The sequence below is a fragment of the Ambystoma mexicanum genome, chromosome 2p, assembly GCF_040938575.1.
Source record: "Ambystoma mexicanum isolate Mex_15411 chromosome 2p, UKY_AmexF1_1, whole genome shotgun sequence".
NCBI lineage: Eukaryota > Metazoa > Chordata > Amphibia > Caudata > Ambystomatidae > Ambystoma > Ambystoma mexicanum.
In genome coordinates, this window is record NC_090923.1 from 185,015,724 (window position 1) to 185,041,326 (window position 25,603).

Sequence of the window (25,603 nt, forward strand, 5' to 3'; positions counted from 1 at the left end):
AGGACTACTCAGGAGTACAGCTCTTCTCATAATGCTGATACGAAAACGCTATTCAGGAGTACAGCTCCCCTCATAATGCTGATGGGAGAATGCTACTCAGGAGCACAGCTCATCTTATAATGCTGACGGGAGAGGGTTACCCATGAGTACAGCTCTTCTCATAATGCTGATGACATAAGACTACTCAGGAGCACAGCTGTTCTTATAATAATGAGGGGAAGGGCTACCCAGGAATACAGCCCTTCTCCGAATGCTGATGGGAGAAGACTACATGAGTACAGCTCTTCTCATAATGCTGATGGGAGAGGGCTATTCAGGAGTACAGCTCGTCTCTTAATGCTGATGACATAAGACTACTCAGGAGCACAGCTGTTCTTATAATAATGAGGGGAAGGGCTACCCAGGAATACAGCCCTTCTCCGAATGCTGATGGGAGAAGACTACATGAGTACAGCTCTTCTCATAATGCTGATGGGAGAGCGCTATTCAGGAGTACAGCTCTTCTCATAATGCTGATGGGAGAAGGCTACTCAGGAGCACAGCTCTTTTTATAATGCTGATGTGAGAGGGCTACTCAGGAGTACAGCGCTACTTATAATGCTGATGGGAGAAGGCTACTCATGAGTACAGCCCTTCTCATAATGCTGAAGGGAGAAGGCTCCTCAGTAGTACAGCTCTTATAATGCTTATGGGAGAGGGCTACTCAGGAGTACACTTCTTTTCATAATTCTGATGGGAGAGGCCAACTCAACAGTACAGCTCCTCTCATAATGCTGATGGGAGAGGACTACTCAGGAGTACAGCTTCTCTCATAATGCTGATGGGAGAGAGCTATTCAGGAGTACAGCTCTTCTCATAATGCTGATGGGAGAAGGCTACTCAGGAGCACAGCTCTTCCTATAATTCTGTTGGGAGAGGGCTACTCAGGAGTACAGCTCCTCTCATAATGCTTATGGGAGTTGGCTACTCAGGAGTACAACTCTTTTCAGAATTCTGATGGGAGAGGGCTACTCAGTAGTACAGCTCCTCCCATAATGCTGATGGGAGAATGCTACTCAGGAGTACAGCTCTTATAATGCTTATGGGAGAGGGTTACTCAGGAGTACAACCCTTTTCATACTGCTGATGGGAGAGGATTACTCAGGAGTACAGCTCCTCTCATAATGCTGATGGGAGAGAGCTATTCAGGAGTACAGTTCTTCTCATAATGCTGATGGGAGAAGGCTACCCAGGAGTACAGCTCTTCTTATAATGCTGACGGGAGAGGGCTACTCAGGAGTACAGCGCCTCATAAATCTGATGGGAGAGGGCTACTCAGGAATACAGCTCTTCTCCGAATGCTGATGGGAGAAGACTACATGAGTACAGCTCTTCTCATAATGCTGATGGGAGAGCGCTATTCAGGAGTACAGCTCTTCTCATAATGCTGATGGGAGAAGGCTACTCAGGAGCACAGCTCTTTTTAAAATGCTGATGTGAGAGGGCTACTCAGGAGTACAGCGCTACTTATAATTCTGATGGGAGAAGGCTACTCATGAGTACAGCCCTTCTCATAATGCTGAAGGGAGAAGGCTCCTCAGTAGTACAGCTCTTCTAATAATGCTGATTGGAGAAGGCTACTCAGGAGTACAGCTCTTATAATGCTTATGGGAGAGGGCTACTCAGGAGTAAACTTCTTTTCATAATTCTGATGGGAGAGGCCAACTCAGCAGTACAGCTCCTCTCATAATGCTGATGGGAGAGGACTACTCAGGAGTACAGCTTCTCTCATAATGCTAATGGGAGAGAGCTATTCAGGAGTACAGCTCTTCTCATAATGCTGATGGGAGAAGGCTACTCAGGAGCACAGCTCTTCCTATAATTCTGTTGGGAGAGGGCTACTCAGGAGTACAGCTCCTCTCATAATGCTTATGGGAGAGGGCTACTCAGGAGTACAACTCTTTTCAGAATTCTGATGGGAGAGGGCTACTCAGTAGTACAGCTCCTCCCATAATGCTGATGGGAGAATGCTACTCAGGAGTACAGCTCTTATAATGCTTATGGGAGAGGGTTACTCAGGAGTACAACCCTTTTCATAATGCTGATGGGAGAGGATTACTCAGGAGTACAGCTCCTCTCATAATGCTGATGGGAGAGAGCTATTCAGGAGTACAGTTCTTCTCATAATGCTGATGGGAGAAGGCTACCCAGGAGTACAGCTCTTCTTATAATGCTGACGGGAGAGGGCTACTCAGGAGTACAGCGCCTCATAAATCTGATGGGAGAGGGCTACTCAGGAATACAGCTCTTCTCATAATATTGATGGCAGAAGGCTACTCAGGAGCACAGCTCTTCTCTTAAATCTGATGGGAAAGGGCTATTCAGGAGTACACCTCTTCACATAATGCTGATGGCATAAGACTACTCAGGAGCACAACTGTTCTTATAATAATGAGGGGAGAGGGCTACTCAGGAGTACATACCTTCTCCAAATGCTGATGGGAGAAGGCTACCCAGGAGAACAGCTTATCTTATAATGCTGACGGGAGAGGGCTACTCATGAGTACAGCTCTTCCCATAATGCTAATGGGAGAGGCCTATTCAGGAGTACAGCTCTTCTCATAATGCTGATGGGAGAAGGCTACTTAGGAGCACAGCTCTTTTTATAATGCTGATGTGAGAGGGCTACTCAGGAGTACAGCGCTACTTATAATGCTGATGGGAGAAGGCTACTCATGAGTACAGCCCTTCTCATAATGCTGAAGGGAGAGTGCTGTTCAGGAGTACAGCTCCTCTCAGAATGCTGATGGGAGAAGGCTACTCAGGAGAACAGCTCTTCTCATAATGCTGATTGGAGAAGGTTACTCAGGAGTACAGCTCTTATAATGCTTATGGGAGAGGGCTACTCAGGAGTAAAACTCTTCATAATTCTGATGGAAGAGGCCAACTCAGCAGTACAGCTCCTCTCATAAAGCTGAAAGGAGAGGACTGCTCAGGAGTACAGCTCCTCTCATAATGCTGATGGTAGAGAGCTATTCAGGCATACATCTCTTCTCATAATGCTGATGGGAGAAGTCTACTCAGGGGGACAGCTCTTCCTATAATTCTAATGGGAGAGAGCTACTCAGGGGTACAGCTCTTCTCATAATGCTTATGGGAGAGGGCTACTCAGGAGTACAACTCTTTTCATACTTGTGATGGGAGAGGGCTACTCAGTAGTACAGCTCCTCCCATAATGCTGATTGGAGAGCGCTATTCAGCAGAATAGCTCTTCTCATAATGCTGATAGGAGAATGCTACTCAGGAGCACAGCTCATCTTATAATGCTGACGGGAGCGGGCTACTCAGGAGTACAGCTCCTCATAAAGCTGATGGGAGAGGGCTACTCAGGAATACAGCTCTTCTCATAATATTGATGGCAGAAAGCTGCTCAGGAGCACAGCTCTTCCCTTAAATCTGATGGGAGAGGGCTATTCGGGAGTACAGATCTTCTCATAATGCTGATGGCATATGACTACTCAGGAGCACAGCTGTTCTTATAATAATGAGGGGAGAGGGCTACTCAGGAGTACATCCCTTCTCCGAATGCTGATGGGAGAAGGCTACCCAGGCGAACAGCTCTTTTTATAATGCTGATGGGAGAAGGCTACTCAGGAGTACAGCTCTTATAATGCTTATGGGAGAAGGTTACTCAGGAGTAAAACTCTTTTCATAATTCTGATGGGAGAGGCCAACTCAGCAGTACAGCTCCTCTCATAATGCTGATGGGAGAGGATTACTCAGGAGTACAGCTCCTCTCATAATGCTGATGGGAGAGAGCTATTCAGGAGTACAGCTCTTCTCATAATGCTGATGGGAGAAGGCTACTCAGGAGCACAGCTCTTCCTATAATCCTGATGGGAGAGAGCTACTCAGGAGTACAGCTCCTCTCATAATGCTTATGGGAGAGGGCCACTCAGGAGTAAAACTCTTTTCAGAATTCTGATGGGAGAAGGCTACTCAGTAGTACAGCTCCTCCCATAATGCTGACGGGAGAGCGCTATTCAGGAGTATAGCTCTTCTCATAATGCTGATGGGAGAATGCTACTCAGGAGCACAGCTCTTCTTATAATGCTGACGGGAGAGAGCTACTCAGAAGTACAGCTCCTCATAAAGCTGATGGGAGAGGGCTACTCAGGAATACAGCTCTTCTCATAATATTGATGGCAGAAGGCTACTCAGGAGCACAGCTCTTCTCTTAAATCTGATGGGAAAGGGCTATTCAGGAGTACAGCTCTTCACATAATGCTGATGGGAGAAGGCTACTCAGCAGCACAGCTCTTTTTATAATGCTGATGGGAGAGGGCTACTCAGGAGTACAGCGCTACTTATAATGCTGATGGGAGAAGGCTACTCAGGAGTACTGCCCTTCTCATAATGCTGAAGGGAGAGTGCTATTCAGGAGTACAGCTCTTCTCAGAATGCTGATGGGAGAAGGCTACTCAGGAGAACAGCTCTTCTCATAATGCTGATTGGAGAAGGCTACTCAGGAGTACAGCTCTTATAATGCTTATGGGAGACAGCTACTCAGGAGAAAAGCTCTTCTCATAATGCTGATTGGAGAAGGCTACTCAGGAGTACAGCTCTTATAATTCTTATGGGAGAGGGTTACTCAGGAGTACAACCCTTTTCATAATTCTGATGGGAGAGGCCAACTCAGCAGTACAGCTCCTCTCATAATGCTGATGGGAGAGGATTACTCAGGAGTACAGCTCCTCCCATAATGCTGATGGGAGAGAGCTATTCAGGAGTACAGTTCTTCTCATAATGCTGATGGGAGAAGGCTAACCAGGAGCACAGCTCTTCTTATAATGCTGACGGGAGAGGGCTACTCAGGAGTACAGCTCCTCATAAATCTGATGGGAGAGGGCTACTCAGGAATACAGCTCTTCTCATAATATTGATCTCAGAAGGCTACTGAGGAGCACAGCTCTTGTAATGCTGATTGGAGGGGATACTCAAGAGTACAGCTCTCATAATGCAGATGAGAGAGGGCTATTCAGGAGTACAGTGCTTCCTAAATGTTGCTGGTAGAAGGCTACTCAGGAGTACAGCTCTTCTCATAATGTTGATGAGAAAGGGCTATTCACGAGTACAGCTCTTCTCATAATGCTTATGGGAGAAAGCTACTCAGTAGCACAGCTCTTCTCCTAATGCTGATGGGACAGAGCTATTCAGGAGTATAGCTCTTCTCATAGTGCTGATGGGAGAAGGCTACTCAGGAGCACAGCGCTTCTCATAATGTTCATGGGAGAAGGCAACTCATGAGTACCGCTCTTCACATAATACTGATGGGAGAGGGTTATTCAGGAGTACAGTTCTTCTCATAATGCTGATGGGAGAAGGCTACTCAGGAGCACAGCTCTTCTTATAATGCTGATGGGAGCGGGCTATTCAGTAGTACAGCTCTCCCCATGAAGCTCATATGTGCCGGACACTATGTATGCCTTGTAACAATAATGCTGTTGGAAAACAAGTGCTAATGTGTCCAATTATACCCATAAAGTGGAGAGGAGCACTGGCGTGAACAGCTCCTCCCTTGATGTTGAGGCAGGAGCTATACTGGTGTGTACAGTTCTAACCATAACGCTGATGACAAGTGAGTGCTAGTGGGCATAATCCTAGCCATAATGCTGATGGAAAATGAGTAATGGCATGCACAGCTCTACCCATGATGCTGATACAGGAGGTGTACTGGTGTGTACAGATCTCACCATAATGCTGAGGTGAGATGAGTAATGGCATGTACAGCTCTACCCATGAAGCTGATACTGGGAGAGTACTGGTGTGTACAGACCTCACCATAATGCTGATGGGAGATGAGTAATCGCATGTACAGCTCTACCCATGATGCTGATACTGGGAGAGTACTGGTGTGTACAGATCTCAACCTTAATGCTGATGGGAGATGAGTAATCGCATGTACAGCTTTACCCATGATGCTGATACAGGAAGGGTACTGGTGTGTAGATCTCTACCCATGTTGCTGAAATGGGAAGGGTACGGATCTCACCATAATGCTGATGGGAGAGGAGTATTGGTGTGTGCAGCTCTACTCATGATATACTGATGCAGGAGGAGTACTGGTGAGTACATTATGGTGTGCATAGCTTTAAACATAATGCCGATGGGAGACAAGTGATTGTGTGTACAGTTCTAGCCATAATGCTGAATTGGAGAGGTCTACTCAGGTGTACAGTCCTACTCATACTGCTGATGGGAGTGGAGTAATGGCATGCACAGCTCTACCCATGATGCTGATACTGGAAGGGCACTGGTGTGTACAGATCTCACCATAATTCTGATGGGAGAAGAGTAATGGCCTGTACAGCTCTACCCTTGATGCTGGTACAGGAGGGGTACTGGTGTATAGAGCTGTACCCATGTTGCTGATATGGGAAGGGTACGCATCTCACCATACTGCTGATGGGAGACAAGTGATTGTGTGTACAGTTCTAGCCATGATGCTTAATTGGAGAGGTCTACTCAGGTGTATGGTCCTACTCATAATGCTGATGGGAGAGGAGTAATGGCATGTACAGCTATACCCATGATGCTGATACTGGAAGGGCACTGGTGTGTACAGATCTCACCATAATGCTGATGGGAGATGAGTAATTGTCTGTACAGCTCTACCCTTGATGCTGATACAGGAGGGGTACTGGTGTATAGAGCTCTACCCATGTTACTGATATGGGAAGGGTACGCATCTCACCATACTGCTGATGGAAGACAAGTGATTGTGTGTACAGTTCTAGCCATGATGCTTAATTGGAGAGGTCTACTCAGGTGTATGGTCCTACTAATAATGCTGATGGGAGAGGAGTAATGGCATGTACAGTTGTCCCCCTGGTGCTGGTACGGGAGGGTACTGGTGTATGCAGATCTACCCATAATGCTGATGGGTTCGGAGTATTTGTGTGTACCGCCTCAGTCAAAATAGGGGAAAAATTGTCATTCCGAACAGTGGCACGCTTCAGAGTGTTAGCTCGGGTGTCAGGCGGGAGCTGTGGACATCATAATGTTTCTAGTAAATCCATACCCTTCTGACTATAGAGGAACATCTCAGGGCACACAGGGCCTGATTCACAGAAGTGTTTTGTAATGGCAATACCCCATAAGAAAAAGCCCAGTTTATTAGCCCAGAGTGTTGTGAAAGAACAGGTGAGAAGCGGTGGGTCTATCGTGCAAGATGGGCAGCACTGCATCTGTCTTGAAAGTATGACTCCCTGTGTAACATGAGAGAAGGGGAGTAAGGGGTGCATTACACAGGTAGCGGTAGTGGTGACTTTCCATTTGAATCTATGGAAATACGGCTGCTTACATTAATCCGCATTGGTCTTAAACCCTATCACTTTTGTTGCTTTCATTGTAGCGACAGCCCTCACAGTGAGCCGGGAACCATTGACGAGGTGGACCATGACAACGGAACTGAGCCCCACACCAGCGACGACGGTAAGTGGTAGTAGGACCGGCACAGTTGAATGTCTCACATCACTGCAAAGGCCACTCAGAGGCGTGCATAAGTCTTGTTGATTTAGAAATCATTGGAAGAGGTCTGTTGGCCAAGCGACACTGTGAGTCTAGTTTGGGCACAGCCATGGAATGTCACTGCTCATCTTCTATGGAGCGGGGCCGACAGCCTCCTGCCTAGTTCAGCATTTCCTTACAGTGATTTAAGACCACATTAAGAAAGATGCATAACATAACAGGTGTAGTTGCAGAGCGTATATTTACCCTCAGCAGAGCGCCTTGGTGTTGATAACAGGTGCATATTGTTACCAAACTCAATGAATTATTTTATTGCCTTTGAAAGCATGAAGGGCTGTATTGGAACCTGTGGCCATGAGATCAAACACAGTTCTCTGTAGTCTATTCACTAGTCCACGGGCCATAAACCCTGCATAGCAGTGTACATGGTTAGTGTACGTGTACATGGCTAGTGTACGTAACATTCAAATGTTGAATCTATACGTTAAACTGTGGCTGCCAAACATCTGGAGTGCCATCCCAACAATGTGAAGTCACATGGCTTCTGTTCCTGCTGCACACTCCTTGCCTGGCTATGGGAAGGACACTGGAAAGCAATGGTGTGGGTATGGCATGGTATGGCATGGTATCGTAAAAGACTTATAAACTGCAAACAGTTGCCTTGAAAGGGCATCCTGTCGCTAAACAGGAAACAGAAACCATATTACACAGAAACCATAGGGCAAGACGGCCCTATTGAGAAAAAAGGAACATAGTCAGTTTTTGTCTGCATTTCCTATAGTGTTTTGCAAAGCCGATACTCGTTGGTGAAGAATTCCCGAGCCTTGAAGCCTGGACTGTAGAAGCCAGACCCCTCAACCCCATCCTGCTAATATGAATTTAGGCAGAACCCGCGATCCTGCTAATGCTCAGCGTGGAGCTCTGGAAAGAAGATATATGCAGAAGCGATCGCGCAAAACAAAACAGGCATGAGAATGTAATAAGCCTTCTGCACTATGCACAAAGCGCAAAGTTAAAGAAGACAATGTGAGTGCTAAGGATCAAGTAAGCACCAGGGGCAAGATGGAACCCAGCAGTGCCCTTACTATATGGTGGTCATTATACAATGACAACAAAAAAGTATCCGGGGCGCCCACGTGGTGTTTCATTAAGTATGATTAAACATCTAAAAGATGGATTTAGGAAGGTTATCAGGTGCAGGGGGGAAAAACCAAAAGTCGCTAATGTGCAATCACAAAAAAATAAGTATCCTTTGTTAGTGGACCCTCCCGTCTCCTGCACACCTCATGTACTAACAATATAGTCAGTCAAATCTTACTAAAGTTACTAGAAATGCTTTGTAATGGTTGTAAGTGGGAAAACTAATCACCTATAATTAGTATGTGCAATATTTGGAGGTTTTCCAGTATTTATTCATAACTTTCCCCAAGAATAATATTCACAGAAGTGATATTCACAGAAGTATTAAAAGCACAGTTTAGATTAAAACGAGCTCAACGTGTTTCAGGAAACACAATGCCTTCATCAGGAGCATAATATTCATATTGTTCATGTGCTTGTATCAATCTTCAAGCTTCAACTCTCATCTACAAAGTGAACCAGATGTTCGAGTAAATATAGGATCATTGATGGTAAAACAATGTCATTAAACTCAGTATGTGTAATTGCATAACCTTGTAGGTAGTCAGTCACAGGGTGTTCGTCTGATTGGTAGTGCGGTCCTTTAAGACTGTACTCCCACAACGGGAACATTAGGGAGTTGGTTGTGTCGTCTATTTAATTCTAGAGAAAATAATATATTGAAAGTCTATGATGGTTCTACAAGATATATATCGAATTGGGTCAAAAAGTATTCCATAGGAAAAAATGAGGATGCCAACCTCTAATTTTTTAATCTCTGCACACACTTGCAGAGTATGGGCTGTCCACATCATGTATCTAATATTTATAAGAGAATAATAAGGGATATGTCAAAGTAAAGCCATTGATTCAGAGAAAGCGGTCCACTGTGCTTAATATTTGTATTTATTTGTATTTATTGATTTATAAAGCGCCTTACATGGCCAGCATATTGCATTAAATGCATCATCTTACCTCATTAAGTGAGAGGGGGTGCAGAAGTCAAAGATGTTGAGGGAAGGCAATTTTAAACGTGTGTCTGCAGAGTAAAAATATGTAGCTATTTACATTGTCTATGTACTCAGTAAAGTCTTACAATAAGTAGTTACATGTCACTTGCAATAGTACAATGTAACAAGTAGCAAGAATGCTTACCAATAAAAGGAGCGTTCGCAAGTGCTGCCATTCATTTGAGACCCGAGACGCTCTCTAAGGCAAAATGGCTGTGTTAAGAGTGACGTTCAGCGTACCCAGGTGGATGTGCTGACATCATAGGTAAACATTGACTCGATCAGTGACGACGCAGCCCTTCAAGTTCCTGTCACGATATTCACCTTCTTATTAACAATCAAAATGAATTAAATAAAGGTTTTTGGTCACCTACTCGATTATATTGATGAATTATGGCATATCTCAATCTGTCTATAGTCAAATTTAAAGAAATAAGTATCTGAAACAATTGGCGGGTGTAACGTGTTGCTTTCAATACTCAAGGAATTAATTTATCATTTTGTTTCATTTTAACAGCTAAGTGTAGTTTTGTGTTATGAACCATTCCCGATATTTCCTTACATAACATCAAATAGCGGAGTGACAGTCTTACTGCAACCATCTCCCTATCATATTAATTCCAGTGGTTACATATCAATCATGCAATAATGAGTGCAATCATTTTGAACATTCACATGTAATTTCTACCCAATGCAATCTTCTAAGTCAATGTGCCTGACATTGTGGAATATTATACGGTTTTTAAGAAATAAACAAATTGGTGTTATAGTAGAGATGGTAGTCCAGTGGTTACATGTTAGTTATCTGTTCACATGTACATTCTCCCCAATGTAGTTTTGTTAATCAATGTGTATAACATTGTAGATTGTCGTAATCTTTCAAATACTAGAGAAACATTTGGTTATTTAATACACCAGACAATAGTTTGAGAATGTTATTTATTGTTTACAACTAGCCTAATTCAACAGTACATTGTATATCAAGTAGACATTTTACCAGCAATTTACCATTCCACCGTATGTCATTTAGGGAGTAGTTCAGTCATCAAGCAGATCTGTTAGCTATGCAGCAGGGTTTAGAGAAATTGTGTGAGGGAGAATTCCTCATTAAATCCAGTCAGGGTCATAGAATCTAATCTGTGAATCCAAAACATTTCTCTTTTGGCTAAAAGTGTTTGGTATTGCCACCTCTCAGTGGGATTCTGACTGTTTCTAGTACTACAAATTTGAACTCTACTATCGAATGTCTGCTTTCAGTAAAGTGTGTGTGACTGGTGATTTTTGATTGTTCATTCAGATATTGGATTTGTGTTAATTAATCCCAATTCGTTGTGGTTATGAGTATCCTCACACAGGAGAATGCCCTGCCTTAGGACAGAGGTGTGCCGCATGTGGGGGTTTTGACCACTACAGGGCTATGTGCAAGAATGCCCCCCTTTGAAACCTCGTCCCGGAGATATTTTAGAGAACCAAGGAAGCTTGTATCTGTGTATCCACGAGAAGGGGGTCCAGAAACAGATCCACGGTGGCAAAGACAAGAAGATAACGATAACAGGAGAGTATATCCAAAAGAGTTACACAGGCCTCCTGACAGTTCCCGGCGTGGCAGACGGTGGCGATATGTCTGATAAATTGAAATGAAGTCACCTTCTAGTAGTGATATGTCCTATTCAGGAGAAGAACATCAGAAGATAGGGTATGTATGGGCTCTGTATAATAGCACTGCAACTCAGCATAGCCCCGTCCTCAGCATTCAAGTGAATGGCATACCTTTTGATTTTCTCATCGACACAGGGACCACTGTCAATATAATGAGCAACAAAGCCTATGATTCTCTTCCAAATGCTTAAAAATTTAAAATGGCCCTTGCTGACATCTTTCCCTACGGTTCCACAACACCTTTGCTTTGTAAGGGTATTACCACCGTAACATGTGCCGACAAATCACATGTAGCTAAAGTGCAAATATACGTCCTTAGGACTGAAGTCAAAAGTGGATGTATACTTAGTTTTAAAACTGCAGTAGACATGGGGCTGGTTCACATCATGTATCAGTTAATGGCCCATACATAATTTTCTACACCAGGAGACATTGACAAAGACTGCTTTCCCAAAACTGTTCAAAGGATTAGGTAAATTAAGAAATCGGAAAGTCCATCTTCACATCTTCACATCAATTCGGAAGTAAAACCAGTTGAACAACATTATAGAGGGATACCCATTAACATAAAGTCTAAAGTAGAAGATGAGATCAACAAATTATTAAAACAACATGTCATAGAGCCTATAACAGGTCCAACTCAATGGGTGTCACCCATAGTACCGGTACCAAATAAATCACCTGATGGGTCTATCCAGCTATGTGTCGATATGAGAAGGGCAAATGAAGCCATTGAAAGAGAAAGACATCAAGCACCTCGGATTACAGACATGATTCACTTACTACATTGAGCCAAATACTTCTCAAAATTGGATCTTACGAAAGGATACCATCAAATTGAAATTGCCCCAGAGTCTAGATATATCACCACCTTTGTCACACATTTGGGTTTATTCCAATATAAAAAATGCTCAGTTCTCCAGCATGGGGTCTGGCATGGATTCACATGCTCATGAATATTCCCCGTCGTCAGGCTGGGAATCCTCGGTAAAGAAAAAAAAAAACAGTATCAGTTTCGTTTCTGATCTGTCTTTCGTAGTAATAACCAATCACTGGTCTCTGCGTCATACTGACCACAGCCAATGACTGCCCTCTACCTAAGCACCACCTCTGGCAGCCATCTTCAGATTTTTACCGCACGTTCATGTGTTGGGATCCTCGTGCTATTGCTCTCAAGCGTTAGTGCTATTTTTTCACGTTTTTTCTCAAAAACTTCGTTTTTTTCGGTCAAAAGAGCCTCAAGCTCCACCGACTCTCCATCCGATCAACGGGGACCCGTGTCGGATTTGTCTGCGCCCCTCAAGGGTGAAGATTTCGTCGAGCTACGCTTTTGGAGGACTCCAGAAGTTTCTCAGGCCCGGACATGGCCCAGGAGAAGGGAAGCTCGACACCCGGAAAGCTGCTCAGGATCTGCCCTGGATGCCAGCTGCAGAACGTCTTTAAGGAGGGCGAACACTCCTTTTGTCTCTACTGCTTACATGAGGACAAGACGCACGTGGAGAAGGACTGTGCGTTTTGCGGCAACATGTCGGAGCGGACCATGAAGGACCGCCATCAACGTCTCGCCAACTGGCTGGAAGGGAAGAGCCCGTCAGGCGAGAAGAAGAGGAAGAAATCCGAGCGGTCTTCTCAGACCTTTGAGGATGCCCCGGCGACGGGGGTCCAACACAAGGCCAAGCACTGCGAGTCCGCTGGCACCGGGAGCGCCGAACGGTCGGGCTCTACGGGCGCCAGGCAGGGCGCACCCTCTCCGGCACCTTCAGCCACGAGCCAACACTCTGGGTAAGGGGAAGGGCGAGCACCCGGCGAAGCTCCTGGAGAGGCCCCGGTCGAGCTCGAAGGCCCCATCGGAGGGGGAGCAAGGCAGTGTCCCCCCCCTCAAGCATAAGGCGGTGAGCGCACCTAAGGTGGTGAAGGCCTTAATCCATCCGGCCAAGCCCTCTATCGATATTGTCGCGGCGGCCCTGGCTCAGCCTGTGGAGGCTACACCAGTGGTGGTGACCTCGGGGCTCAGAGTCTCCCTGCCACCTCGGAGGGAGTCCTCTTTTGTGCCCATCGATAGGACCCCCGTGAAACCCCCGGCGGGGAAGAAAAAGGGGGGGCAGGGCGTCGTCGTAGATTCAGCCTCAACCTCAGAGGAAGAGCTGATTGAGGTCTTAAGCCACGGCCTTGGCGTGGAAGAAGACCGGCCCCTGATCGCCCGTCGGATTCCCCTCTGCCAGTGCCGCAAGACAACTCGGCGGCCATTTTGTTGGCTATACAGTCCTTATGTTCAGAGATAAGGACGAGACTACCGTTGCCGACGGAGGAACCTCTCCCGTCGGGGGATCCTGAACCGGGACCTTCTGGTGCCCCCCCACCCAAGAAAAGAAGGATTCACCCTCCACCTCCTTTTCAGCCGTCACGCCCCGTCCAGCCCTCCTCCCCGTCCACCCGAGGGGATGATACGGGGACTGACACGGCAGCGACGGGTACGGACGACGAGGTATACGACGAGGATCTACTGTCGTCACCTCCCACCAGGGCTTCTCCGCCCGACGAGATTGGATCGTTCCACTCCATGATCGCCAGGGCATCCGAGCTTTTCCAACTCTGCCCTGAGGAGAAGAAAAAGGAAGGATTCCTTTATCAACGCCGCGAGGCTAAGAGGAAGACGGTCCTCGCGGTGCCTCTACTGGACGACATTTGGGATGAGGGCCTCGCCCTCCTCAAGAACCCTTCCACGACGCCAGCTAGAAGAGACCGGTACGAGAAGAAGTACCGGGTCCCGGACGCAGCCCCCCTGTGCCTCCGGGCGCAGCCTATCCCGGACTCTGTCGTCTCCGCGGCGGCCAGGAAGAAAGCGGGGGGAGGTGCGGCCTCCACATCGACTTCCCCACCGGACGGCGAGGGAAAGAAATTGGACGCTATGGGACGCAGGGTCATCTCGTCGGCAGCGACGACGGTTAAAGCGGCCAACGCCTTGGCTATCGTGGCCCGCTACGACAGGGAGCTATGGTACAAACTGGCTCCCCTGCTGGACTTCCTACCGGACGACAAGAGGGCGGATGCCCTGGAGATCCTACAGGAAGGCGAGGTGGCGTCGGACCACGCCATCACTATTGCGACGGACATCGCCGACACTGGGTTTCTCCAGTTGGGCAACGGCGTGTGCCTTAGGCGGCGTGGATGGCTCAAGGCTACGGACTTCCGTCAAGACGTACAGACCAGAGTCCTGGACATGCCGTTCGATGGGAACAACATGTTTGGGAAAACAGTGGACGATTCCCTCCAGGCCATTAAAGCAGACACTGAGACGGCCCTGGCCCTTGGGGTTCTGCAGCAACGACGGACGCCCTTTCGGAGCAGCGGAGGCAAGGGCACCTCCAAAGGTTCCGGCGGCGGTTTCTCCACCTACCGTCAAGCGGCCCGCCGTCGTCGCCAAGGAGGTCAAGGCGGCAAAGCCTCGTCGAAACAGGATTGAACCGGCCGTGGGGTCGGGCCCCCACCGAAGAACCCCGGTGGGAGGCCAGCTGGCGAGCTTCGTCAGCGTGTGGGAGTCCATCTCCACCGACCGTTGGGTGCTGGACGCCTTAACCCGGGGCCACGCGCTCGAGTTTCAAAGAAGGTGCCCGCGCGTCCCCCCCGTGGCCAGGAAAGAGCTTCACGTCCCTCAGCTTCTCCTGGAGGTAAAAGCGATGCTCAGGAAGGGCGTCATCGAACTCGTCCCAAAGAGGCTTCGGGGCTCCGGAGTTTACTCGAGATACTTCCTCGTGAAGAAGAAGACGGGAGGATGGCGCCCCATCCTAGACCTGCGACGTCTGAACAAGTTCATCAAGGCGCAGAAGTTCCGGATGGTCACCCTCCAGCACGTCCTGGGGCAGCTGGAGGAAGGAGACTTCCTGTCGTCGTTGGATTTGGAGGATGCATACTTCCATATTCCCATCCTAAAGGGGCACCGAAAATTCCTCAGGTTTGTGGTCCAAGGGCGTCACTACCAGTTCAAAGCCCTCCCCTTCGGACTATGGTCGGCACCCAGGGTATTCACCAAGTGCCTTGCACCAGTGGCGGCGCAGCTGCGCCGCGAGGGGATCCACGTCTACCCCTACCTGGACGACTGGCTCATCCGAGCCAAGACGAGGGAGCTCGCCGTGGAGCACACGGCAAGGACCGTCCACCTTCTCACGGACCTGGGATTCTCCATCAACTACGCCAAGTCCCACCTGGTACCCTCGCAAAACGCACTGTTTCTGGGAGCGAAGCTCGACACAGTGTCCCTTCTGGCCTCCCCGTCGGAGGAAAGGACCAGGTCCATCCTGGGCAAGGTACAGAGGATGTTGGTTTCCGACGCGGCCAAGGTGAGGTCCATCAAGTCCCTCCTCGGAATGATGTCTTCTTGCATCTACCTCATTCCCATGTGCAGGCTCCGGATGCGCCCGTTGCAGGAGTTCCTGGACGCGCGCTGGATCCAAACGACGGGCGGCTTCGAGGAGAGGATCACACTCGACGAGAGTTTCCGCCGAGCGGTCCGGTGGTGGGGCAACCGCACGCATCTGACAGCGGGCATGGACTTCCAGACCCCAGACCACCAGGAGACAGTGACCACGGATGCCTCCCTGGAAGGGTGGGGAGCGCACACCGAAAATCTGCACGCGAGAGGCCTTTGGCTCCCGACGGAGAAGTTCCTCCATATCAACGTCCTGGAGCTCCGTGCAGTGTTCTGGGCCCTCAGGTCCTTCCTTCCGTCCCTCAAGGGCAAGGTGGTGAGGATCTTCACCGACAACACCACCACCATGTTTTACATCAGGAAACAGGGCAGAACCAGGTCTCCAGCGCTGTCCAAGGAGGCGCAGGACCTGTGGCATTGGGCCGTCGCCCAAAGGATGTTTCTGGTGCCGTTTCATCTGGCAGGGATAAAAAACACCATCGCCAACTCACTCAGCAGGGAGCTGCGCTCGTGCCACGAGTGGGAACTACGGCAGGATCTAGTGGATCGCCTCTTCCGACGGTGGGGCACACCCCAGATAGACCTGTTCGCGACGGCGACGAACTCCAAGTGCCGGAGGTTCGCCAGCAGGTTTCCCCAGGCGAGGAGCATGGGCGATGCCTTCTCGTTCCCCTGGGAGGGCTTGTTCCTCTACGCGTTCCCTCCTTTGCCACTGCTAATCCGGCTCGTCAACCAGCTCAAGAGGTCACGGTGCAGGATGATCCTCGTCGCACCTGCGTGGCAGAGGCAGATATGGTTCCCGGACCTTCTGGACTTGTCAGCGTCCCCGCCAATCAAGCTGCCGGTGGACGCGGATCTACTCTCCAGGGAAGGAGGCGCCATCCTCCACCACGACCCGAAATCGCTGAACTTGCAGGCCTTGCTCCTGTAGCGCTAGAGTTTGGAGGATACGACATACCGGCCGACTGCAGAGAGGTTCTTGCAAAGGCCAGGGCGTCCTCGACTCTTAAATGCTACGGACACAAATGGAAGAGATTCTCTGTCTGGTGCCACGCACAGAAGATTAACCCTCTACGGATTACGGCTCCCCAGGTACTGCCGTACCTGCTGACGCTGGCCAAAGCTGGACAGGCACACGCGTCCATCAAGATTCATCTTGCTGCGATCTCCCGATACACCAGAACCACGGGCCGGACGTCCTTGTGGTCTCATCGTCTGGTGAAAGAGTTCATGAAGGGACTGTTAAGATCGTTCCCGCCGGTGAAGGCGCCGGCCCCGGCGTGGGAGCTCAACGTGGTGCTGACCAAGCTCATGGGACCTCCGTTCGAGCCTCTGCACTCTGCCCCGTTGAAGTTTCTGTCGTGGAAAACAGCGTTTCTTGTGGCCATCACCTCCGCACGACGGGTGGTAGAGATCCAGGCCCTTTCCTGCAAGGCCCCGTACTTGACTTTTCACGACACGAGGGTAGTGCTCAGGGCGCACCCCTCCTTCATGCCCAAGGTACCGTCGGACTTCCATCTCAACGAACCCTTGGTGTTGCCTGTGTTCTTCCCGTCGCCTTCGTCGCTGGCTGAGAGGACTTTGCACTCGCTGGATGTGGCTAGAGCGCTGAAGTTGTACGTGGACCGCACGAAGTGTTTTCGGAAGACGTCACAACTCTTTCTGAACTTTGGACCTGTCAATCAGGGGAAGGCTCTCTCGAAGGCTTCCATTTCCAGATGGCTCTCCGGCTGTATCATGTACTGTCATCGGTTGGCAAACCGACCGCTGCCTGGCCATCCGAGAGCCCATTCCACCAGAGCGATCGCAGCTACCACGGCGTTCCTTTCTGGTGTGCCCCTGCTGGACATATGCAGGGCTGCTACGTGGAGGTCGACGCACACCTTCACGAAATTCTACTGCGTCGATCGGGATTCCAGGGAGGAGTCCAGGGTCGGCCAAGCAGTGCTGCGCAACCTGTTCGCCTGAGGTGAGCCTGGTGAGGAGGTAAGATTGCTTGATGTTGAGTTTGATGTAATGCTTAATGTTGAGCCTTTGCCACCTCCCGTGGTTGTGCATGTGTGTACTGCTATGTATTCTTTATTCATGAGCATGTGAATCCATGCCAGACCCCATGCTGGAGAAGGAACAAGTTACTTACCTGTAACTGTTGTTCTCCAGCATGGGTCTGGCATGGATTCACATGCGAACCCTCCCGCCTACCCCTCTGCGGCTCTTCACTTAGTCATACTGCCACTTCACGTGCTTCCAAATCTGAAGATGGCTGCCAGAGGCGGTGCTTAGGTAGAGGGCAGTCATTGGCTGTGGTCAGTATGACGCAGAGACCAGTGATTGGTTATTACTACAAAAGACAGATCAGAAACGAAACTGATACTGGTTTTTTTTTTTCTTTACCGAGGATTCCCAGCCTGACGACGGGGAATATTCATGAGCATGTGAATCCATGCCAGACCCCATGCTGGAGAACAACAGTTACAGGTAAGTAACTTGTTCCTTTTGATATTTCATCGGCCGCTGAGAGTTTCCAAGAAGCGATTCATAAGGTCATCCGCCATGTCCTAAATGCTTTAAATTCTTCAGACAATGTACTAGTCTTTGGGAAATCACAAGAAGGACATGATGCAGTTCTATACAAAGTGTACACAGCTCTTGTGACAGCAGGCCTGACACTTAATAGGGTGAAATGTGAGTTCAGGAAAGAATCCCTTAGATTCTTTGGACACATATTCTCTGCAAAAGGTATGAAACCGGACCGGAAGAAGGTTGCAGCCCTTAATTCTGCTCAACCACCACAAAACGTTTCAGTGTTATGTTCCTTTCTGGGGCTGGCAAGCTATCGTTCAAGATATTTACAAGACTATGCTACAGTTAGTAATCCACTACGGTTACTCACATGGAAAGATCTAACATTTGAATGGACGTCAGAATGTCAAAAAGCATTTGAAACCGGGACAATATCAGCAAAGCTGAAGACATGGCATACTTTGATACTGACCGAAAAACTGAAGTAATTGTAGATGCCAGCCCAGTTGGCCTGGGCGCCATACTGACACAATGTGAACCTACAGACCCCTCAGGTAGACTTATTATAGCATACGCAAGCAGAAGCCTTCCACCTACATAGCAGGCTTACTCGCAAGCCGAAAAAGAAAGTTTGGCCGTAGTGTGGGCCTGTGAATATTTTCATCTCTTATTATATGGCAAAAAGTTCACAGTGATTGCTGATCATCAAGCACTTTTGAAAATTTTTGGTTACCCTAAGGTAAGAATGCCCCCTCGGATAGCAAGATGGAGATTACGTCTTCAAGATTATAAATTTGACATCATACATCGACCAGGGAAGGAGAACAACCCTGCAGATTATCTCTCAAGAAATCCAACAGGTTCCTCTCAAGCAGGCCCGTCACTAGCTGATAACTACATTAACTACATCATACATCATCTTTAACCACTACCGGTGGACTGGGCCACCATACGCAAAGAGTCCGAAAATTACAGAGCGCTCCATATATTGTCTGATTGTATCAGAACCAACAGAAGCTCACACGACAGACAACAGGCCAAACATGAACAAGAAACTGTAAGGGACGATATAAGGGCCATGGTTCTTATCAAGGATGAGCTGACGGTCATTGAGTACTACATTTTAAAAGAATCCAAAGTCATCGTCCTGTCATCTTTACGTGAACGTGTGATTGCATTAGCTCATGAAGGTCACTGGGGAATCACTTCTACGAAACACCTCCTATGTGAAAAAATATGGTTTCTAAGGATGGACGCTATGATGGAGGATGTGATTGCTAGGTGTGATCTGTGTGTGCTAGTAGCTCCTCTGCCCAAACCAAATCCTCCACAGATATCAACACCCCCTGGAAGTGTTTGGGAAGAAGTGGTCATAGATTTTTGTGGACCACTACAAAATGGGAAAAATGTGCTTGTACTCATAGATGCACATTCTCGTTTCCCTGATGCTCAAGTCATTGACTCAACAGCTGCAACATGTGTGATTCCAGCTCTGGACCGGATGTTATCTACCTATAGCACACCCAAGATCCTAAAATCTGATAATGGGCCCCCCTTTGCAAGTCATGACTTTGAAAACGTCTCTAAATACATGGGTTTCGTACACCGAAAAATAACCATGCTGGCCTCAGGCTATCAGAATCATTGAACGATTCATGTCTAACGTCAAGAGAACTTTAAAATCGGCCAACCTGATCAACAAACCCTTTGAACAGGCACTACATCAATTTTTACGTGACTCTCGTCACACCCCTCACAACACCACTGGAGTCATCCCCTCGGACATCATGTTTCGACAGGTTACGAGAACCAGATTACCAGAAGCCCCGAATCAAGAGCAGCACACTCCTCTTGAACAACAAGCCGAAATTCGTGATAGAGAACAGAAGGAAACGATGCAGATTTTTGAAGAGGAGCACAGGAGCATGATGTATCTCTGGGTGACCAATTATTAGTATGCCAGTGAAGAACTAAGAAGGACGACTCTAACTTTGCACCTGAAATGCTAGTGGTGACTGCCAAGAAAGGTCACATGATAACAGCTTCCAGAGATCGTCAACTAAACATAACACAAAACTCATCTTTGTTCCAAAAACCTCCAAATCGCATACCTGCGAAATGGGAGCTGTCAAGTGAAAGCGCTGAAGGATCATTTTTGGATGACTCATACCAAGTGGACAGTGAACATTTTGAGGAGGACGAACTGTGCCTAGAAAGGTGCTCACCTATCCAAGAACTGCCTTACCCCAGAACACCCCAGTGACTTTGCATAAAACCAATAAGACTGATTGAAGAAATGGGGTGAAGAGGGGACCATGCAATACTCTAAAAGGGGGGAAGAAGTCACGTTGCAGCGTGACCCATACAGCCCTCCCACATCGTTATGTGGGAAGACTCTGTTTTGGGCCATAATGACAAACATTGGGACGTTGGGTTGGGGATGGGAGCGGGGAACACAGGCATAATGTGGTCTCAGGGTTTTTGACAGTTTAACGTTGTATGAGGAGAAATAAAGAATCATAACAACACCCTCTGTGTGTGCGTGTTTGTGGCCTTGTTGGTCTAGCCTTCCCCCCTGGTTTGATGAGCCCTACGTCACTATGCAGGAAGACTCTCACAAACGTGAACTAAGACACACATGCCACGCCCGCCATATTAGTGCGATTGTGCACATGGGGTGGACGAGAGCATTGCATTGTGTGCATATACGATGCTGTACGTTAGACTTCCTTTTATGACTCCCCCACATTTGTTTTTTATGTGAGACATGGTAAGATGGAAGGGTGCCCTTTCTCTACTGGTGTGAACAAAAATGTTGTGGATATGCCCCAAAGCGTGCAATCACAATGCACACAGCCACTGTTTCTGTCTTTGCCTTTGATCTTGGATCCCGGGTCAAGTACTGCCTCAGTAGATGCATAAGCAGGCTTTCGTGGTGGCAGAGTTTCATGTTCATTTTCCCCGGCACACTACGTTATACAGAAATAGATTTAAAGGTTAAAATAAATGATAAAAAAAATGATGAAAACGAGTTTGAAATTCCATGCGCAATGTCACTTAATAGGACAAAAACATATGTACTACAGAATTCATGAATTTCTGCATTCACCACATCTTCACAACCAAGTAAGCCTGCTACAGGTTGTTTTGTGTGAGTGATGTGATGTTATCTTATGAAGCTTTTATGCCTGGCCAATCTCCACCGCAGTGCTTCTTTTGATACCTACGAGCGTGCATTTGTCGTACTTTATAATAAACTCTATATTCCTGAATTTATGTTGCCATTTTTGGGTGATAATAAATTCAGAGCTCATGTCTTCTGTTAATAGCTTATCTAGTCCTGTTTCTTTCCTTTGCATTTTCGGATTTTTTAATTTTTGAAAATGTTTTGTATTGTGTATTTAGTTAAACATAACCTTCACACAAATATACAAACATTTACAAAACTTAACATATAACATTACATCAAAATGCAACAGAATTTCAGTCTATCACATTTCTAATTACCTAAATAATAACAATTCCAATACATTTCAACTAGTTGACACATCACAATTGTAAATACAGCAACCCAATATAAATTCACAGCTCTAAAAAAAACATGACATTTCAGAGGATTCAATTTTCTTAAGAAATTCTCGTCAAATATAAAAAAAACAGCCGCAGCTACAACCAACGGTGATCCCAAATAAATCTGGGCAGAAAATCGATCACCAGTTAGACTGTCCATATTTGTTACAAACTTACCATATCCTTTAACATAGCGGTTTCCCATCATTGCACATGAGGTCAATACATGTCTAGCAGTTTCTAAATCCTTTCGACATATTCTACATCCTCTATGCTCTAAAGAGCTATTGCCCCATAGCCCTAGATTGTCCATCATGAATAATATATCAAAACAAATGCGCATAATAACACGCTGTTGATTATCTGTTTTCAATAAATGACTAAACAGTTCAAGAAAATAAAATTGCCGCTTTGTATTACTACCATACTTCTTTTCCCAGCGAGTTCGTTAACTAACGCACTCCTGTCACAGTATTGGATTTCCCGTTATAAATGATGCATTAATTCCCAAAATACAATGAAAAATACAGGCCCGACAATGTTAAACGCTAGACCTGTAACTTGAAGTACACAAGGAGTCGCAATATTTTTTGCCACAGCAGCCAATGTGGGAGAAGCAAGGATAAAGGGGTCAGGACCCTTGATGTTTGCCTCAGCTCCGCATTTGGCTCTTTGTCACAGATTATCTGAACACCTATATTCCACCTCACATTTCTCTAGTGAAGTACAGCAATTAAGACTTACAGCAACACCCCTCCTGGACTTTCACACAACACACTGACCCACACAGCATGATCACCCGCTTTCAGGCAGAGAAGATAGCACGGGGTGCCATCTCCTTTTAATCAATGTAGCCGTCATGCATTTTCACGCAGTCATCACAAAAAATGTTTCAATATGTAAAGGTATAACCACACCAGAGCATAGGTTTTCCAATGTGACTACCACTGCCATTTAAGGCCCAGTAGCCTAACTCTCCTCTGGCTACCCCAGTAAGCACTGGGCTCTTTTGTAGGACCCAAAACTCAAAGATTCAATGCAAATGGCATAGCTGAATTCTATATGACACAATAACTGTATACATATATCACTGAAAAAACTTTGTTAAATGGGCGTTATGGTTAAGATGCACTAATAAAACCTATGAAATTCAGTGAAAAAACTTTGTTAAAGGGACATTATGGTTACAAGTAAAATGGAAAAGAAATTTGCAAGTTAGGGTAAGCTATGCAACTATAACTCGTGCCACCACCATGCACTGCTAACACCCAGGACATCAAAGATGACTTCACAAATGACATAATCATTTACATCACTGAAAACTGAGGTCCTCCTCATTGGGACACCTGCTCCCTCCTTTCCTCTCTCTCTCTGGCCGCCCACTATGTGTCCTCTTCCTGCTCCTTCCTGTGAGGCTAAGAACCTTGGTGTCATCTTCGACTCCACCCTCTCCTTCCCTCCTCACATCTTTGATGTCTCTAAGAAGTCAAACTTTCAGCTGCACCTCCCCAAAGCTATTCTGCCTTTTCTGACTTTCCCCCAGAAGCTCACTGTCTCCAGATCTCTGGTCCTCTCTAGGCTGTACTATTGCAACAGCCTCTTTCTAAATCTTCCTGCCGCTACTCTTCGACCTTTACAACATGTTCTTGGCCTCAAGCCCAGGGATCGTATCTCTCCAGCTCTGAAATCTCTTCACTGGCTCTCCGTGGCTGCAAGGATCAAGTTAAAGACCCTGTGAATTGTCCACAGGGCTTTCTGGGGCTTGGGGCCGCTGTACCTCAAACCTTCTCTTGTGAAATATCTTCCTTCTCGAGCTCTACGCTCATCCACCTCCAACTCTCTGAGGGTCAGATGTTTCTCCAAGCAGAGAGTTGGGGGCAGATCTATCTCCTCGTCTGGGGCCTCCCTCTGGAACAGCGTCCCTGTCTCTCTCAAACTAGAGCAGAACCACCTTCAGTTCGGGAATCAACTCAAAACCTTCCTTTTCGCTTCCGCTTTCTCTCTACCTCTCCCCTACTGATGCACCTGACTGCTGCACTGGTCACCTGGTCATCCTCTGAACTCAGGCCCAGGCCCCTGAATGTCCAGTTGTGCTCGCACTGCCTCCCGGCTCCCCAGCACTTAAGGGTCTGTATATGCAACCCTTAAGGCCCTTCTGGCTGCACTTGTGAGTTAATTGCACTTCCCATCTCTCCTGGGACTTCTCTTTCCTCTTCCCCGCACTTGCGTGATCTGAATGACAAAAGGCCTAGTAAGATCAATATTTTGTCCTCCCTTGTTTCCCTCTCCTTGTCTTGTCGCGCATAGAAACACTTGTGTACAGGTGCGTTATAAATGCCACATCATATCATATCACGTGACTAAGCTGCGGATGCAGCGAAACGTCGCTTTATGTTCCAGAAAGATTTACTAAAACAAACCTAGGAATATGTACGTTCTCAGCCCGTTGTTCTCGCTCTAAGCTAAAAGCGATGCCACTGTGCGCCTGCCTGTCTTCTCCGCTTACTGAGCGGTAACCTTGCGGTTACACATTTATGCATTTGCATCTGCTGCACTTGACCCTTTTTATTTTTTTAAAGAGTGGTCCACGCCCCCGTATGCCTGTGCCTTTTTATGTTTTACTAACACCTCCTCCTTTTTTTTTTTACATCTGTCTTGCTTTTACCCTGAAAAATGAGCAAACTCGCTATAAAAGTGGTAAGCAAACATGCTTACAGTTGTAAAGACGTAACATAGATAAGAAAATGCCTTTTAAGCTGCAACATTGTGGCAAAGAGAGTGCTGTGGCATTGTGTACACACAGCCCCTCCCTTTATTATTCATGTGCAGATACTTCTTCATTTCCCTCTGGATTCTTCAGTTGTCTTCTACAGTCTCAACTTGAAGCCTTTATGTGGCACAGCATGATGTGTGTACTTTCCATGATGTATGAGCCTCATTTCCCAGTCCTAATCTGTTTCTCCTTTATCTATCTCTGAGTTCCCTGGTTTGCTCTTATCCAGTCCATAATAGGTGTCTTTCTGGACTCCTGCCAATTCTTCACAGTCTCCTGCACTTGAGACTCTTTAGGATCTTACTACCACTCCAGTGTACTCTAATGTGTGTTTGTATTTTGTGTCTTTGCAGAAGTGGAGCAGATTGAGGCTATCGCCAAGTTTGACTACCTCGGGCGTACTCCGCGAGAGCTGTCTTTTAAGAAAGGAGCTTCACTTCTCCTGTACCATCGGGCCTCCGACGACTGGTGGGAAGGGCGTCACAATGGTGTGGACGGCCTCATACCGCATCAGTACATCGTGGTGCAAGACATGTGAGTGAAAGTTGGGAACACAGTTCTGTATCTTCTCTTCCCCGGTCCAGGGACAGAGAACCTATTGTCCTTCCTGGTAATGAATCTTGTCTTGGGAGCATTCAAGAAGCAGCTCCCTATTGGATCGGAGCTCTGTTCTTGGTCTGTAGACAAGGCTGTTTATATAGTGGGGCATCATAAAAGATGCATGCAAAGATTAAACATAGAATGTTATGTTATGTGGTATTGTACCGCGCACTGCTGCCACTTGCGTGGTCTCTTGGCGCTCTGGTGGATATGCAATGCAAGGAGGGTTGGGGGATGGTTTGTTAGTGAGATTGTGAGAGGGAAGATCAAGTCAGCTTTGATGTGCTGTGAATCCTAAAGTTTACATGGCTCTCTGCCATATTCAACACATAGAGGTCCCTACAGCTTACAATACAGCAGAACACCCGTTCCTCCAATGGATCAATACACACCCCGGGGCACCCTGCCTCCCCT

The 25,603-nt window shown here is 47.2% G+C and overlaps 1 protein-coding gene across 4 annotated transcripts in view; it reads left to right on the top strand.

Moving 5' to 3' along the window:
* Window positions 1–25,603, top strand: part of SRGAP3 (SLIT-ROBO Rho GTPase activating protein 3) — a 780,680-nt gene that overhangs the window by 730,173 nt on the left and 24,904 nt on the right. For all 4 annotated transcript variants that reach the window (XM_069643471.1, XM_069643470.1, XM_069643468.1 and 1 more), the window contains exons 18-19: window positions 7,394–7,473; window positions 24,943–25,123. In XM_069643471.1, the coding sequence (XP_069499572.1) occupies window positions 7,394–7,473; window positions 24,943–25,123 (261 nt within the window). The remainder of the gene's footprint in view (window positions 1–7,393; window positions 7,474–24,942; window positions 25,124–25,603) is intronic.